General features: G+C 49.6%; 1 protein-coding gene across 3 annotated transcripts in view; it reads right to left on the bottom strand.

Moving 5' to 3' along the window:
- The window catches only part of PIK3C2B (phosphatidylinositol-4-phosphate 3-kinase catalytic subunit type 2 beta), a 63654-nt gene continuing 48365 nt past the window's right edge, over positions 1 to 15289 (bottom strand). For all 3 annotated transcript variants that reach the window (XM_032422116.1, XM_032422118.1, XM_032422117.1), the window contains 11 exons: positions 13830 to 13966; positions 10037 to 10206; positions 9396 to 9552; positions 8948 to 9057; positions 7829 to 8030; positions 7291 to 7415; positions 6152 to 6269; positions 4719 to 4800; positions 4194 to 4300; positions 2579 to 2707; positions 1 to 2067 (listed from right to left, as the gene is read on the bottom strand). In XM_032422116.1, the coding sequence (XP_032278007.1) occupies positions 1879 to 2067; positions 2579 to 2707; positions 4194 to 4300; positions 4719 to 4800; positions 6152 to 6269; positions 7291 to 7415; positions 7829 to 8030; positions 8948 to 9057; positions 9396 to 9552; positions 10037 to 10206; positions 13830 to 13966 (1526 nt within the window). In that variant the 3' untranslated portion in view covers positions 1 to 1878. The remainder of the gene's footprint in view (positions 2068 to 2578; positions 2708 to 4193; positions 4301 to 4718; positions 4801 to 6151; positions 6270 to 7290; positions 7416 to 7828; positions 8031 to 8947; positions 9058 to 9395; positions 9553 to 10036; positions 10207 to 13829; positions 13967 to 15289) is intronic.

Here is a 15289-nt window from a genome sequence, read left to right as displayed (position 1 = left end):
TTTTTCTCAAGTGTCATTTATTAGAAAATACAATTCCAGAGAAAGTAGCAGATACAAGGACGTCTGGGAAGTGGGTACAGTACACAGACCTCTTTACGTCAGGGGCACAGAAGGTCAAAATAAAATGAGCTACAGGCAAAGAGCCAGTAACACAACTATGGTCCGTTCATCTGGAGAAGTTCCATCCCTGTCCCCACCTCCCCCACCCCCTTCCCCACAGTGGCTACTTGATCCTTGACATTTTGAACCTAAAAGAAAAGTTTAGATTTCCTTGCTACCCTGTGGCTTCAGTGAATGGAGCTTCTTTCTCCAGTTATGGAATGAGTCAGCAAAGGGGGGGACTTCTGATCCTTAGAGCTGAGAAGGAAGCTGGGGAGAGGGATGGCTGAGAGTTTCCTCAATTACCTCTGTGCCCCCATCATGGGGTACATCCAGCCAAGTCTGGTTTAAAAAGTTCCTATCAAATTCGAAGTCTCTCCCTCTTTTTCCAAGGAATACAACCCTCTGGAGTAAAGCGCAAGAGTGAATCTGAAGTCCATCTGGTAGGGAATAAAGAGTCTAAGAACTAAGAGCCCCAATCTCTCCCTCCCAGCTCAGCTCCAGGGGATCAACCACACCCTCCACTCCAGCCTCCTCAAAACCAAAGAACATCACTGGAATCCCCCACCCCAGGCCCCTTTCCTCCACTTAGGGCATCCCTTTGGCTCCAGACTAAATAGGTTTATGGCCCCACAGAATGAGGGAAATTCTTAAAAAAAAAAAAAAAAGTGACAGAAATGGAGTTTGGGGAAAGCAGCACACAAAAAGGAGAGGTGTGGTGGGTTGACGGGAGCCCCCTGGCATCTGCGGCCGAGAGGCCCCTGCCCAGGGCCGGGACGCCCTTGGGTGGAAGCAAATCAGAGCTGAAGCAGCACTTTATCCCACCGGAGAAAAAGGAAGGGAGAGAGACCTATGGAGGCGCACCCCCAGCGTATCTGTGGGGACCAGATGGTCCCCAGGGGGGCCGTGAGAATGGAGGGGTAGAAGACAGTATTCAGGGCAAGTCCTAGCAAAGCAGGGGAAGATGAGATGAAAAACTCCCCCTGAGAGAGCCCAGGTCCCTGAATACAGGTCCTCTGCAGAGCCCCATTCGGGAGGCCCTTCCTTACACACGTAGGTATCACATCGCTCTCCTTTGGAGGCAAAATCAGAAAGGCCCCGCACAGGCCTCAGTCCAACACACCCACCCTCCCCACCCTCCCCGACCTGCCCTCAGAGAGGGAGGGCTCTAACCGAGGACCCACTGGGCCCCTCCCCAAGTAAGTCCTATAGATAGAAAAACAAAAACGAAAAACAGACAAGCAAACAAACAAAAACCTAAGGAAAAGTCCAATAAGAACCTTAATCATACAAAAAGTCCAAATAGTCTTCCTCTCTTGCCTTCCGAGGCATATGTGAAGTCCCTTCTCACGAGGCTTCCTGTCCAGTCAGGACAACATTACTATTTCATTTTTTAAAAATAAAAATAAAGATAATCCACCCACCCTCCCCCCAAATGCTACTTCATACAGCCCACCCCACGCACCCCAAACCAGGCATTGCTCCCTTGACACAAGGTAAACTTAAAACTTTGCTGCCACCTCACAGCCTCCAAGGGGCTGCTCATCACAACCAACCCAAATTCACTTGGCAGAGGAGGGGATAGCAGAGAGCATCTTACTCTCCCTACCTCCTGTCACAGAGACCCGATCCGCCTGGACAGAGGGGAGGGCCACCAAGGGCCCTGCCCCTTCGCAAGGAAAGGGCCCCTGGAGCAGGGGACGAGTCCTCTCCCTTGGCTCCCCCAGCGGCCTGGGGTCCTCGGCAGGGGAGGGGGGAGGGGGGAGGGCTCTGCTGGGCTCACAAGGTCTCGTGACTTCGAGATCCCAGTGCGAACCAGCCAGTCTTCTCCTGGGCCAGGTCCAGCTCTCGCAGACGGATGTGCACCTCACCAAGGAGAACGTTCTCCCAGAATCCTTGCTCACTCAGCACACTCAGCTGCAGCTCCCGCTGCTGCAGGTCTCCCTTGGGGATCCCATCATACACCAGCTGCAAGCGCAGAGATTGGGAAGAGAGGGAACACAGAAGAGGGAGACGCTTAGGGCCATGGGGGTTTGATCTGGCTGAGGCTGAGACCACTGAGCTCCCCAACCAGAGTCCAAGGGGATAGAGAAGGCACTTGGAACCCCAGAAGAGCTTTAAAGAACTTCGTTCTTTGCTGAGAGGTCAGGCGGGTGAGGGCTTTGTACTGGGCCCACCGCTCATTATTGGCAAAGGACTCCTCCCCCTGCCCCCCCACCCCCACAGGACAGGGCCCAGGCCACGCCCCAGCTGTGGAATCCCAACCCTCAGGGTCAGCAAACTTGTTTACGGGAAGGGCCAGATAGGAAATATTTTAGGCTTTTGAGGCCATAGGGTCTGGTCTATGTCATGAGTACTCCATCCTGCCACTGCCACATGAAGGTACTTAAATGGATGGGCGGGGCCACATTCCAACACCACTTGACTTCCACAAACAGGTGTAGTCAGCTAACCCCGACCCCGGGCATTCCTCACACACCATCTCATTGTACGTGGGGTTGCAGGTTTTCCGGGCCACTTTGGTTTTCTTCTTAGTGGTTTTCTGAGGGTCAGGGAGGAGGTAAATCTTGACGTAGGGGTCCGGGTCATTCCCATCCTGGAGCAGTTGCTACAAAGGGAGTGGAAATTTTTTAAAAATTAAAAAAAAAAAAAAAAAAAAAAGAAGATTCCCAGGTCTGTGTCTTTTATCACCATTCCTGTGATCACCACCGCCCCCCACCTCGGCCCAGCCAGAGACTCTTATCCCCCACACCTGGCTTCTTGCGAGGCACAGGAATGTACGTCCCAGCTCACTCCATTCTGAGAGAAAGCTCTCCCATGACAATATGAGGTGTCCTACTGAAACATCAACCTGCTAGCCTATTATACCCAGTCTATACTTTTCATACACATGCTCGGGCATGCCATCCGGTGGTCTGTTTTGACTGAGCCATCATGTCCCTAGATATCTTCCCGCCTGGCCCAATGTCTTTGTCTAGTTTGTCATTTGATCCAAGTAACCCCCAAGAGGTGGAAGATGAGTCAGACAGATTAAGTTGTTTGCTGAAGGCCAGCCAATTAGGGTTTCATCCAGCCTGATCCTTTTAAAACTTAAATTAGGGGGTGCCTGGGTGGCTCAGTCGTTAAGCGTCTGCCTTCGGCTCAGGTCATGATCCCAGGGTCCTGGCATCGAGTCCCACATCGGGCTCCCTGCTCCGCGGGAAGCCTGCTTCTCCCTCTCCTACTCCCCCTGCTTGTGTTCCCTCTCTCGCTGTGTCTCTCTCTGTCAAATAAATAAATAAAATCTTTTAAAAATAAATAAATAAGTAAATAAATAAAAATAAAACTTAAATTAGATTTTGTCATGCCTCTGCTCAAACACCCTCCCATGGTTCCCATCTCACTCAGGGTAAAAGCCTGACTGACTGTGGGACCCAGGCTCCGTTCCGCTGTGCTCTCTCCAACCCCATCATCCACTCTTCTCCCCTTTGTTCCGCAGCCTTCAACCGCAACGACCCCCTGTACTCCCAACACACCCCAGGCAGGCTCCTGACTCAGGGCTTTTGGATTTAACTGCTCCCTCTGCCTGGAACAATCCTCACCTCCTTCCATCTGTGCTCGAATATCTCCTTGTCAAGGAGGGCTTCCCTGACCACTCTTTATATAACTGCCATGACTTCGCTCCATCCCAGTATCCATCCTCTGCTTTATTGCTTGCCAGAGCACTTAGCACTATCTGTTAAGTGCTCTGTATGCACTCTTTCATTTAACCCCCCCCAACTCTACCAGGCAGATACCAACATTATCTTCATTTTAATAAGGCTCAGAGTAAGGGCGCCTGGGTGGCTCAGTCATTAAGCAACTGCCTTCGGCTCAGGTCATGATCCCAGGGTCCCGGGACTGAGCCCCGTGTCGGGTTCCCTGCTCAGAGCAGGGAGCCTGCTTCTCCTTTTGTCCCTCTCCCACACCCCCCAACTGCTTGTGCTATCTCTCCCTCTCAAATAAATAAATAAAATCCTTAAAAAAAAAGAAAAAGGCTCAGAGTAATTAGGCTACTTGCCAAAGTTGGACAAGTACAAGAAAGAGAACCAAATGAAGACTGTGCGTATACTTACCAAGCCCCGAATATGCATCACCATAATGAAGAGTTTATTGTTTTTGTAGGAGATGGACAGCTTCACCTCCCCGCCCACCTTCCCGACAGGCCGGGCCCATGAGCCGTCTACAGGGACAAAGAAACGCAAGAAAGGTCATGAGGCCAGTTTTGTCCCCATCTGGTGCCAGGCAGATGTTTCTGTTTTCTTCTCCCCACCCTCCACCCCCATATTTTCATGTCGGTCTCCTGATACCCCATGGGGGAACTGCCAAGTGATGTCTGTGAACATGATTTAGGATTGGGTTGAGATGGTCTATCCAATGTGTGTGTGTGTCATCACCAACTGAATATCCTGTCCCTGGGAAACCTGTGTGAGGAGCTCTGGGCCCCACAGCCTGAGTGGGAAACCAGATCCTCTAGCCAGTAAGCAAAGGAACAGAGACAAGTCAAGGGAAGAGAACTGGGAGTGGGTGGGTGCAGGAGAAAACTACCCCGGGAATGGTTCGGAGAGGTTGGCAGGAATGTCACAGAAAAGACAGTGTACCTGAGGACTTGGGAGCTGTGCTGGTGCCCGCAGCCTTCTCATCTCGGGGCAGGGGGTGAAAGAAGGTGTATACCAAATCACACTGAAATGAAATCAGAGACAGAGTCATTCTTCAATAAGACAACGGCCCCATAAAAAAAAAAGGGACTATTCTAGATTAAAAGAGGCCTATGAAATGGAACAACCAAATGTAGTATGTACTTCTTGTTTGGATCATGGCTCAAATCAGCCAACTGTAAAAAGAATTCTGGGGATGACAGGGAAACTTTGAATATGGACTGTGTATTGGATGATATAATGATACTATAGTTATAGAAGAATTTATTTTTCAGAGTTGCATAGTGACTAGGAACAGAATGTCATGATGTCTGTGATTGACTTTAAAATACTTCATACAAAAATAAGCAACTATGGCAAAACATTAACTGTTTAGGTGATGGACATATAGGCACACATTATACTGTTTCTCTGGCTTTTTCATATGTTTGAAAGTTCTCATAATAATAAATTTTTTAAAAGGAAAAAAAAAACCTAGGTCACATCAGGTCAAAAGCAGTCTGTTCTTCTCTGCCATGCCCTCCCCCATGGACACACACAGATCTTTCAAGCAGAGAAGTACCCGACCCAGCCCTGGACAGAGACCATGAATTCTACTCTTCTTGAGAATGTTGCCTAACTGTGTTAGGGAAAACAAAAACTAAAATGTGAAAATACGTATCCTAACATTAATAGTGGGAAAAAAAATGGACATAATCTATCTCTCAAGACGCAAATGGTTAAGGAGATTTTGGTATTGCAAGTCAAAGTATTAATCTGGTACATATATTTAAAGTTGCGCTCTAAGAGTAATACTGAAGCTATGACCAGTATAAAATGGTAAGAGTCACATTTGCATATAGATAAATAGGAAGGAAAGATGGAAATGGGATGAGATGATCTGTGTGTGTGTGTGGGGGGGGGGACTCCTGATGACTGTATTTGTTTTTATGCCCATTATAACACCAAATTGTAATACCAATTGTTTAAAAAAAAAAAAAATCTAGGTAAATAAACACACTCAGCCTGCTCAGAAAACTCCTTTTCCTCAAGAACCCCTTCCTTCCCAAGGTTCTGATCACTTAGCACTCTGGGATGGCTTCTGATACGTAAATGTCTCTCTCCCTGCTCCCGGAGGCATGCTTTCATTGCATTTAAAGGCACGACCTGAGAGGCGGGAGCCACGACCCTCCTCCCCCCTTCTTTCTTTCACCCCCGCTTCGCCTTCCTCCTTCCTTCCCTCTTACGCCTCCTCCTCCTCCTCTGCAGAGTCAGACCCAAACAGCCAAGTCCCGTCCTTGACCGCCAGGAGGCTCGCCCCCTCCCCGCTTCCCGCACATCCCCCCCACCCCACCCCAGCGCCCCGAACAGCCCGGAACAGAGGAGAGCCCACACACCTCGGCTACCTCGGCGGCTTCGTGGGTCAAGTGCCGGATGTAGCGGTTTAACTCCTCCCTCCGCCGCTCGGCCACCGCCTCCCCCCGCGAGCGGCCAATCACGAAGCGACTAGGGAAGCTGGCGAGGCAGGTGGGCCGTGGGAATGCAGGAGAGGCAAGAAGGGGAAAGAAAAGGAAGAGGCGGCAGGCTTTCATTACATTTCATTTGCGTTTTCAGCGACCTGACCCACATTTCTCACCAGCCGGCCCCATTCCTCCCACGCCTCCCCGGGGCTGCGCCAATGTCACACTCAGCATCTCACGCAGCAGTTCCAGGAACCCCAGACAAGAAAGCCAAGCTGTTGGGCAGTCCTAGGGCTCCCCCAGAAGTGCCTCGGGGCTCTGGAGGAGCCCGCAGTCTTCCCCATCAGGGTAAAAAGTTCATTTGAAAATTCCTTTTAAAAAATGTGTGATGACATACACAGGAGATAAAATTTACCATCACAACCATTACAGTTCAATGGCATTAGATACACAGTTTTGTGAGACCATCACCACCATCCATTTCCAGAACTCTTTCATCTTGCACAACTAAAACTCTGTACTCATTAAACACCCTATTCCACCCTCCCTCCCTCCCTCCAAGCCCTGGCGACCACCATTCTGTTTTCGGTCTCCAGGAATTTGACTACTCTAGAGACTCATAAAAGTGGAATATTACACAGTATTTGTCTTTTTGTGATTAGCTTATTTCATGGAGCATAATGTCCTCAAGGTTCATCCATGTTGTGTCAGAATTTCCTTCTTTTTAAGACTTAATAATATTCCATCATATGTATATGCCAAATTTTGTTTATCTATTTATATTTTACTCTTCAAAAGATAAACTTTAAAACATCTTCAGATCCAGTTAGTCCTCTGCCTTTCGCTCCAGTTTTCTCTCTCGGTCAGGTGGACCCAAGCTCATTTTCAAGGCTGGACTGAGAGAGTCAGGAGATCCCGGCCAGAAGGGGGCGCACGTGTTACGACACTGATTACCAGGCCAAGAAAACCAAGCAGATCTTGGGAAGGGTAGTTTCAGGATCCTGCAATCCTGCCGGCCCCCTATCCCTTCTCCTTCCCCAGGATCCCCCTGTGCAGAGACGAAAGGGGGCAGCTACCTGGGCAGTTGGGAAGAAGGGAAGAGCAACCGTAGCTTATTGTGTAATTCCTGGAACTCCTCAAACGTCCGTTGGATGTAAGTGGCCTCGTGAGTGTTCTCTCGCATCACCTTTACCACATAAACCTGCAAAGGTCCAAGTCTTAGAGAATACCTGACAAACCCCGTGCACCAAATGAAGGGAGTGGGTAAGGGAACACAAGAGGGGAGGGGTGTGTGCGTGCGTGTGTTGGGGGAGTCCACTTTCCAGAAGGAAAAGTGCAAAAGTGTCTCCAAAGGACAAGATGATACAGATGTACATTTGTCCTGCACATGGTTCCTAGGACCCTTGACCCAGACGGAACAACCATGCAGTTCAGCCCCCTGATTCCAGCAGCCCCCTCGGGCAGGGGAGAGGCTGGGTCTGTGACTGCACTGCCCGGAGCTCAGGATGCTCACAACTCCAATGCCCACCGTGCGGATGTGAAGAGAAGGTCAGAACCGCAATATGCTGGGGGCGGTGGGGAGCAAGACAGGGTCAGATTGGAGAAAACACTTACATAGCCCTTGTTGGGGTGGAAAGTCTTCTCGTGGCGGCAGAGGAAAACATCACTGATGCGGCCAGAGCTCTTGAGCGTGTGTGTTCGGGGGGCAAAGGAAAGGGTCAGCCGGTCGTCTGAGCCTGTGAACTTCATCTGAGCCAGGTTGTGGATGAAAAAATTGAGCTTTGTGGCTACACTGCCCAGGCTGGACTCAATCAACCTGTTGGTGCAGGAGGATGGGAAGAAAAGGATGTAACCACGGACCCAAGTCCCCACTGCCTGGACAGAGCGATCTCCACGAATATCCCTGGACACCTGAGCCTAACACTCAGCTCAGACAGAATCATTTTCCCTGTGTAATATCCTTATAGAGTGCTTGACTGGCACACAATTATCTACATGCAATTTATTCATGTGAATCCTGGGGTCTTATCTCCCCTCGCTGCCCTCCTGAGCCAAAGACAGTTAAACCAAGGTAGGAAACCAAGGTAGGAATTAGGGATTCCACGATAGGGTCAGCATGAAAATGTCTACATACAGGAGACCTCCAGTACAGTGGAACCTTACCAAGCACCATCAATCTAGAGATTTCAGATCAAAAGGGAGGTTCTATGTGAGACCAACAGAGAAAATTTAGTTCGCCAAGTTCCAAAAAGAGTGCATGATAAAACAGAGCATCGCCTACACGGACAGAACTGTAGACATGAGTACAGAGACACTTCCTCGCTTTCATACCGTGTGCCTAAAAACATTGCCAAGTATGGGAAGATGGAACCATGGAAGTCCATGTTTTGATAAGTGCAAGGGTTCTGATCCAGAGAGCTGAGGACTAAGAAAACTCCATGTTTGTCCCATAAACAAAGTCTTTGACCAAGACCTGGCGAGAATGTAAGAGATTGCTATAGCTCCGTACACAAAGGTGAGCTCCAAAGTACAGACAGAAAACGGAGTCGGGGGAGTCAAGTGATTTCCCTAAGTCAGAGGCAAAGTTAGGACAACAGACACATGCCAACTCTAGGCTCCGCCATCTGAGCTATGTCTTCCCCGTTTCCCTAGCCCCACTCCTCCCCGTCGGGCAGCCCGGAAGTGAAGGACTCGGGGGGGTGGGGGGGCACTGTTTTGTGCACGCGGTGTCACCTGGTGAAGTAAGTAGTAGCATTGGCCTCTGTGTCCTGAGGCCTTAGAGCATCATACACATATTTGAGGTCCTCCAGGTCTGAGAGCTCGGGGATCCCACAGGACAACATCTAGAAGGAAAGCAAAGATGGAGAGAGGGCACCTGTAAAACCAGACATTCTTGCTGCTTCCCCCCGTAAGGCCAGATTTGCTATAGCTAGGCTCCCTAACCCTCCTAGGGGGTGGCAGACGATGCTGTGGGCAGGGGCTGGACGGCCACAGGGAGGGAGGGGCTGGGGCAGGAAGTCAGATACCGCACACGCCGCTGTCCCCAGTAGTCTGGGCCCTGCCTTTATCTAGACCTCAGAGAAGCAAATCTCCAGAAATCCTTTGAAGCAAGCCAGGGGCGTCTTAAAGATGGTGCCAGATGATAAGAAGGAGGGGTTCAGAAAGGGATGGAGCTCCTCACCAGGCCCAGGAGGTTGAGGAAGAGGTGGGTGTGCTTGCGAATGAGGTTGTAGGCTTGGCAGCAAAGGTCAACAAAATCATGGAAGCGGCTGGAAGGCTTGTCACCTCCGTTGATGACATACGCCATATCCGAGGTGAAGACAAAGGGGGCACGGTCCCTGGGCCGAGGGGAACATACAGGTAGAAGGTCAGCATGGAGAAGGAAGCCCCCCACCTTGTGGGGTGCATCAGGGAATGCCCCTCATCACCTGTGGGAACCTGGAGAGATGGGGCTCTCCCTAACTGTTCCCTTTTGCTTTTCCAACCTTAATCTCAAAAGATCCCCAGAGACGTCCTTCATAGATTCCTTGTGTGTGCTACCAATATTTTCTTCCTGGATAGCTAACTATTCCCTTTTGCTGCGGTTTGGGCTCATTTCCCCTTGCTCAGGCCTCAGCAGGGAGGGAGAAGAGCTGGTCCCCACCTTCTTCTGTAAGGCCCTGCAACTACTTAACCTCTTTCTCAGGCTTTGCTTCTCTGAAGCTGCTCAGCCCAGGGGCTCAAGTGCAGCCCCCTTCCATGAGAGGCTTGTGTTCAGCCCGGAGCCACTTCTACGGACCTCCCTGCCCTCCACATGCAGCCTGGCTTCAGGAGACCACTTACCGCTTGATGTTGCCGAACATCTGTGCATGGCCCAGGAAGCGGCCAAAGTCTATGTGGAACATGTGGCCGGTGGTCTTCAGCATGATATTGTCATTGTGCCGGTCACAGATGCCCAAGACGTACGTGGCCACGCAGCAGCCGGCACAGGAGTAGATGAAGTTCTCCACAGCCTGGGGTGGGGGTGTGGGGAGGCAGGCAGATGGGAGGAGAGGACAGAAAGCTGGCTCTGAGGGACTCCAATGGCCACGGCCAGCCTCAATCCAGCCAGCCCTGCTCTCATGCACACCCCGCCACACACAGACACCTCTCTCCTGTCTCATAGGTTGTAAGAAGGTGGAAGGCTGGTGTGTGTATCTCCACCACTTTATCTGCCATTCATCATCCTCTGCACTTTTCCTTCTTCTAGGGAAACTGATTGGAAAGAGAGTGAACTTATCCGGGAGCCCCGACTTGAGCAGCCCTGACTGAAGAGACCTTAATAGACAGGAAGACGGATGTTTACCACGTTCCCAAACGGTTGTGACTGGCTCAATTAAAGCACAGCCCTGAGGCAGCCAACTTCCGGGTCTCTTCCTGACCCTGCTCAGAATTCTCCGGGCTTCTCCCTGCCCCGTAGACACCTTCCATTCCCAGGGTTCTTGGTAGCAGCTAAATGCTAATCTAATTAAAGTCACTTCACTCCAAAGAAGAGCTGAGGCAGTTCAACACTCCTAGGAGGGTTTTACACTTGAAAATCAGACATCTCTAGCTGGTAAACTGTGTGAGAGATGTTTTTTTAAGTATAAAACAGGCGGGAGGGGTGGCTAAGATCCACCTTATTTCATCTGGTCAACATCTGTCCCCCTCTCTGTCTCTCCAAGAAGTACAAATAATGGAATTAGCAAATGGGTACCTTTCACCCTCTGAATCCTCTTTGTGAGGTTTATAGAATTTCTAAGAATTGAAGAAAGACTCATCAGCAGAGGGCAAAAACTGGCACAGCCAACAAGGAATGTACAGACTTGAGAATGAGAGAAAGCTTCCCAGATAGAGAATGTGTGCCCTCCCTGCCTCTCTCTACAAATTTCCCCCCATCCTTCAGGGCCGGGAGTCCCAGGCCCTTCCAGCTCCCACAGACTCCTCCCCCATTGAGCCCCGACAGCCCCACTGCCACCCCCATTCATCCAGCACTCACTCTTTTCTCTCCCAAGGGTCTAGGGGTCTTATCTCCCAGCAGTTTCTTGACCATCCACAAGGCGTATTTCAAAACTAGCCACAAGGAACCCCCTGCCCAGTCACTTGTCTAATTAAACCAGGTGGCGAGTCCACAGGAATCTAAGAACAGAAAGTCTATAAAGAAATCACAGAATGCACCTTCTGGAAGGAAAGAACTATTTCCCGGACAGGGAAATAGATGAATGAAGAGAAAGCACTCAGTAAGGAGTACAACCCAATAGGAGAATTTCCCAGTCTTGACCTTCATCTCCATCAACTTGTCTTCTGCCATAGATGTTCTTTCTACCTGGAGTGTATCCTTTTTCTTTTCTTCCTTCCTTTCTTTCTTTCTAAGATTTTATTTTGACGTAAGCTCTACACCCAATGTGGGGCTCAAACTCACAACCCCAAGGATCAAGAGTTGCACGCTCTACCGACTGAGCGAGCCAGGTGCCCCTACCTGGAATGCATCCTATCTTGACTCACAAAAGAGCCGTATGGCTGTGGGTAAATGACTCCGGTCTCATCACCTAAGTTACACGGAGTGTTGTTAGCTGCAGGAAGTCTCGCCAGACCAAGGGAGCTCTCCTGATTTAAGGGGTTTTCACTTGAAGGATGTAGGTAACTCTCTTTGCCCAGGAAGTGGCCAGAAGACAAACGGCTCTAGTTCCTTCCTACTGGAAGTCAGTGGAAGAAACTACCAGCACTGTTCTAGCAGAAAGCCGAGAAGAGCTGACAGGCTGCGTTTGGAAGACTGATATTAAACACAAAGACACAGAGTGAGTTTCTCTGTGCATTCTTGTCATGCATCCTTCTATCATATTTATTATGACTTTCTATTACATTGGCTGGAAGATGTTATAAGTCCAGCACCAAGCACAGTGCCTCTGTGTGGTGGCCATTTAATACCTGGGGAATACATGTTAGTGGGGTTGAGGGTCTTGCGATTGGCAATATAGAGAGGGTGGGTTTTGAGGGATGGGGAAGGGAACACCTGGTTTTCCAGGCAGAAGGAACACTATCATCTAAAGGTATCGGGGAAATAGAAGGGGCCTCCTAGGCTGGGGCATAAGTTATCATAAGAGGGGAGCTGCGGGGGATGGGACTGCAGGGGTAGGCCGGGCTGGATTCCAAAAGGCTTTGTGTGCAATGCCATGGATGTTGGACCTATCTTTTAGGACAAAGGGAGCCTTTGAAGAACCTAGAGCAAAAGAGTGACATGAGCGGTTTATACTTTATTAAAAAAACAACCTCTGACTTCAAGCAGAGGATGGCAACACAAGGAAAAGCATTCTAGTGGTTCAGGCGACAGCACATAGCTGAAAGGAATGGAAGGAAGAGGACAGCTGTGAGAGATGGGGGAGAAGAATCAACAGGGCTTGGTACAGCAGAGGTGAGCCAGAAGGAAGCATCAAGAAGACTCATGGGTGACGAGACAGAGGCTCACACTATTTACTAACAGGAAACACACAAAAAAAGCAGGCTTCAAGAAAAGGAGAGACGGAAAGGTTGGGTTTGCCTATACTGAGTTTGAGGTATGCGTGAAGTTCAAGTACAGACACCCAGTAAGCAGATGGCTCAGAGCATACAGCTCGAGGGACAGAGGAAGGAATGGCTTTGGAAGATGTCAGCAAACGGGTGGTACTTAAAGTAATAAGAGCTGATGAGCAGGCACGAGAATTCAAAGAGAGTACAGCACGCCAGGAATGAAATCCTGGGGAATGCAAACATTTAAGGCCATCTAGGATCATCTAATTAGATGTTCACTGAACAAACATTCTGATTATAATTCGGCTGTCCATACAGGTTTTCCCTCCGGGATAAAATGCACTGATCAATATACCTTAGTATCGGGTCCCCTTGGAAGTTAAATTATATAAATGGGCATTTTGGCTTATAGCCCATCTCTTATGAGTTGGTTATTAGGACTGGCTCCCTCCCCTAAACTCAATAAACACAGACTAGCCCCACAAAACCGTGGACCAGCCATGGACCACAGCGGGCCTCCAAGGCCCTACCACCTAAGAATGCTCCACCTAAGGACCAGGCCAACCTCCTTTTCTATGACCTCTGTCTCCTATCCAGCCTTAATCCTGGCTTCTGCTTATTTATAGCCTTGCCTCAAACCAGCTCCATAACTGGGAACAACTGAGTGGATCTTAATTCACATTGTGAAAAGAGGGGTTGGATAAAAATGATCTCTAAAGTCTCCTTCAACTAACTCTTGTTCTACAAAGTGCCACTGAAGCCCTCTGAGGGCACAGGACGAACTGAACAGGAGCCACCATTAGGAGAGATCCAGGCAGTTTCTCAAAAGTTGGCCCCCCTCCTGCTCCCAAAGCTCAATCTGTGGGGGGGGGGGGGGGGGGCGCAACGAAGGTTTCCCAGCTGGACACTAGGGGATTTTCTCAGTCCGCTTACCACAGTCATTTGACCCGAACCCTAGCTATGCGGAGACAGCTGTCAGCCCAGCGTGTTTCTTTCCTCCCGACACAGCTGAGCTGTCTCCTCCGCGCACGCGCAGGCCTTGTGTTCACACAGCCATGTGCCCGAGTCAGCCGCACCCCGCCCCCAGCCTCGCCCCCACCCCCAATCCTACCTTGTCATACTCGTCCTCCCCGGGGTTGTGTTTCTGCAGCCAGTCTGCCAAGGGCCGGTCCTTGAAGGAACCGGTCACCCCGTGCTCCACCTGGATCTTGCGCAGCGTCTCGGCATTGGGGATCATTTCCACCATCCCTATGAGAGGAGGCGTGGGTGTGGCGCTCCCGGGCAGAGCCAAGGGGGGCTATGGGGAGACAACTAGGGAGTTCTGCTGGATGCTTCCCTATAAATGAAGCCCTAGGCTATTTGGGCAAAATCTGATAATCAGGGGAAAAGGATAGTAGGAGAAAGAATACCATTCCCAAGCCTCACATTCCATGCTGGGACATTGGGGCTCTTTGGTCTCCCTAGTTCATCACTGCTGTTCCTTGTTTCTGACTTTTACTACTGGAATTTTCAGACATACGTGTGTGAACAATGTTTATGAATAATTATTCATATATATGTATGAATATTTTTTAACGATTTTATTGATTTATTTGACAGAGAGAGAGAGAGGAGAGGGAGAGGGAGAAGCAGGCTCCCTGCTGAGCAGGGAGTCCGACGTGGGGCTCGATCCCAGGACGCTGGGATCATGACCTGAGCCGAAGGCAGACGCTCAACCCACTGAGCCACCCAGGTGCCCCTGTATGAACATTTTATACACACACACACACACACACACACACACGAATAAACAGAATGGGATTATGTTTTTTTTGTTTTTGGTGGTTTTTTTGTCAGAGGGGGAGAGAGCGCGTGCACACAAACAGGGGGAGCAGCAGGCAGAGGGAGAAGCAGACTCCCTGCTGAGCAGGGAGTCCGATGTGGGACTCGATCCCAGGATCCTAGGATCATGACCTGAGCTGAAGGCAGACACTTAACTGACTGAACCATACAGGTGTCCCACAGAATGGGATTATGAATTCACACATGTCACCCAGTTTCAAAAATTATCAACATTTTGCTGATCTTGTTTTACCTATTTTACTCAGCCAACCCTGTTTTTTCCCTCCTTACTGGAGTATCTTTTTTTTTTTTTTTTTAAAGTAAACTCTGAGTCCAACGTGGGGCTTGAACTCACAACCCTGAGATCAAGAGTCACAAGCTCTACCAACTAAGCCAGCCAGGCGCTCCCTTACAAATCCCAGACATGTCATTTCACCCATAAATATTTCAAGTACAACTAACAAGGACATAACCACCAGGCCATTACACCCCAAAAATGAACACTCATTCTTTAATCCAGTCAATACTTACATTTCCCCCTACTGTCTCAAAATATACCTTTTCACAGTGGGTTGGTTTGAATTAGGACCCAAAGTCTACACAACATGTCTGGTGGTTATGTCACCAAGTCTGTTTTACTTTATTCCAGTTCCTCTCTCTCTGCCCTACCTTCCTTTTTTTAATGCCCTTCCACGGCTTCTATTGAAATAACCTTGCCAGTTTTGTTTTTCTGGAAAAGTACAGAACTCA

This window comes from Phoca vitulina, unplaced genomic scaffold (genome assembly GCF_004348235.1).
Source record: "Phoca vitulina isolate PV1807 unplaced genomic scaffold, GSC_HSeal_1.0 scaffold26, whole genome shotgun sequence".
Classification (NCBI taxonomy): Eukaryota; Metazoa; Chordata; class Mammalia; order Carnivora; family Phocidae; genus Phoca; species Phoca vitulina.
Note: the sequence above shows the minus strand (reverse complement) of the source record. Positions and strands in the feature narration are given on the sequence as shown.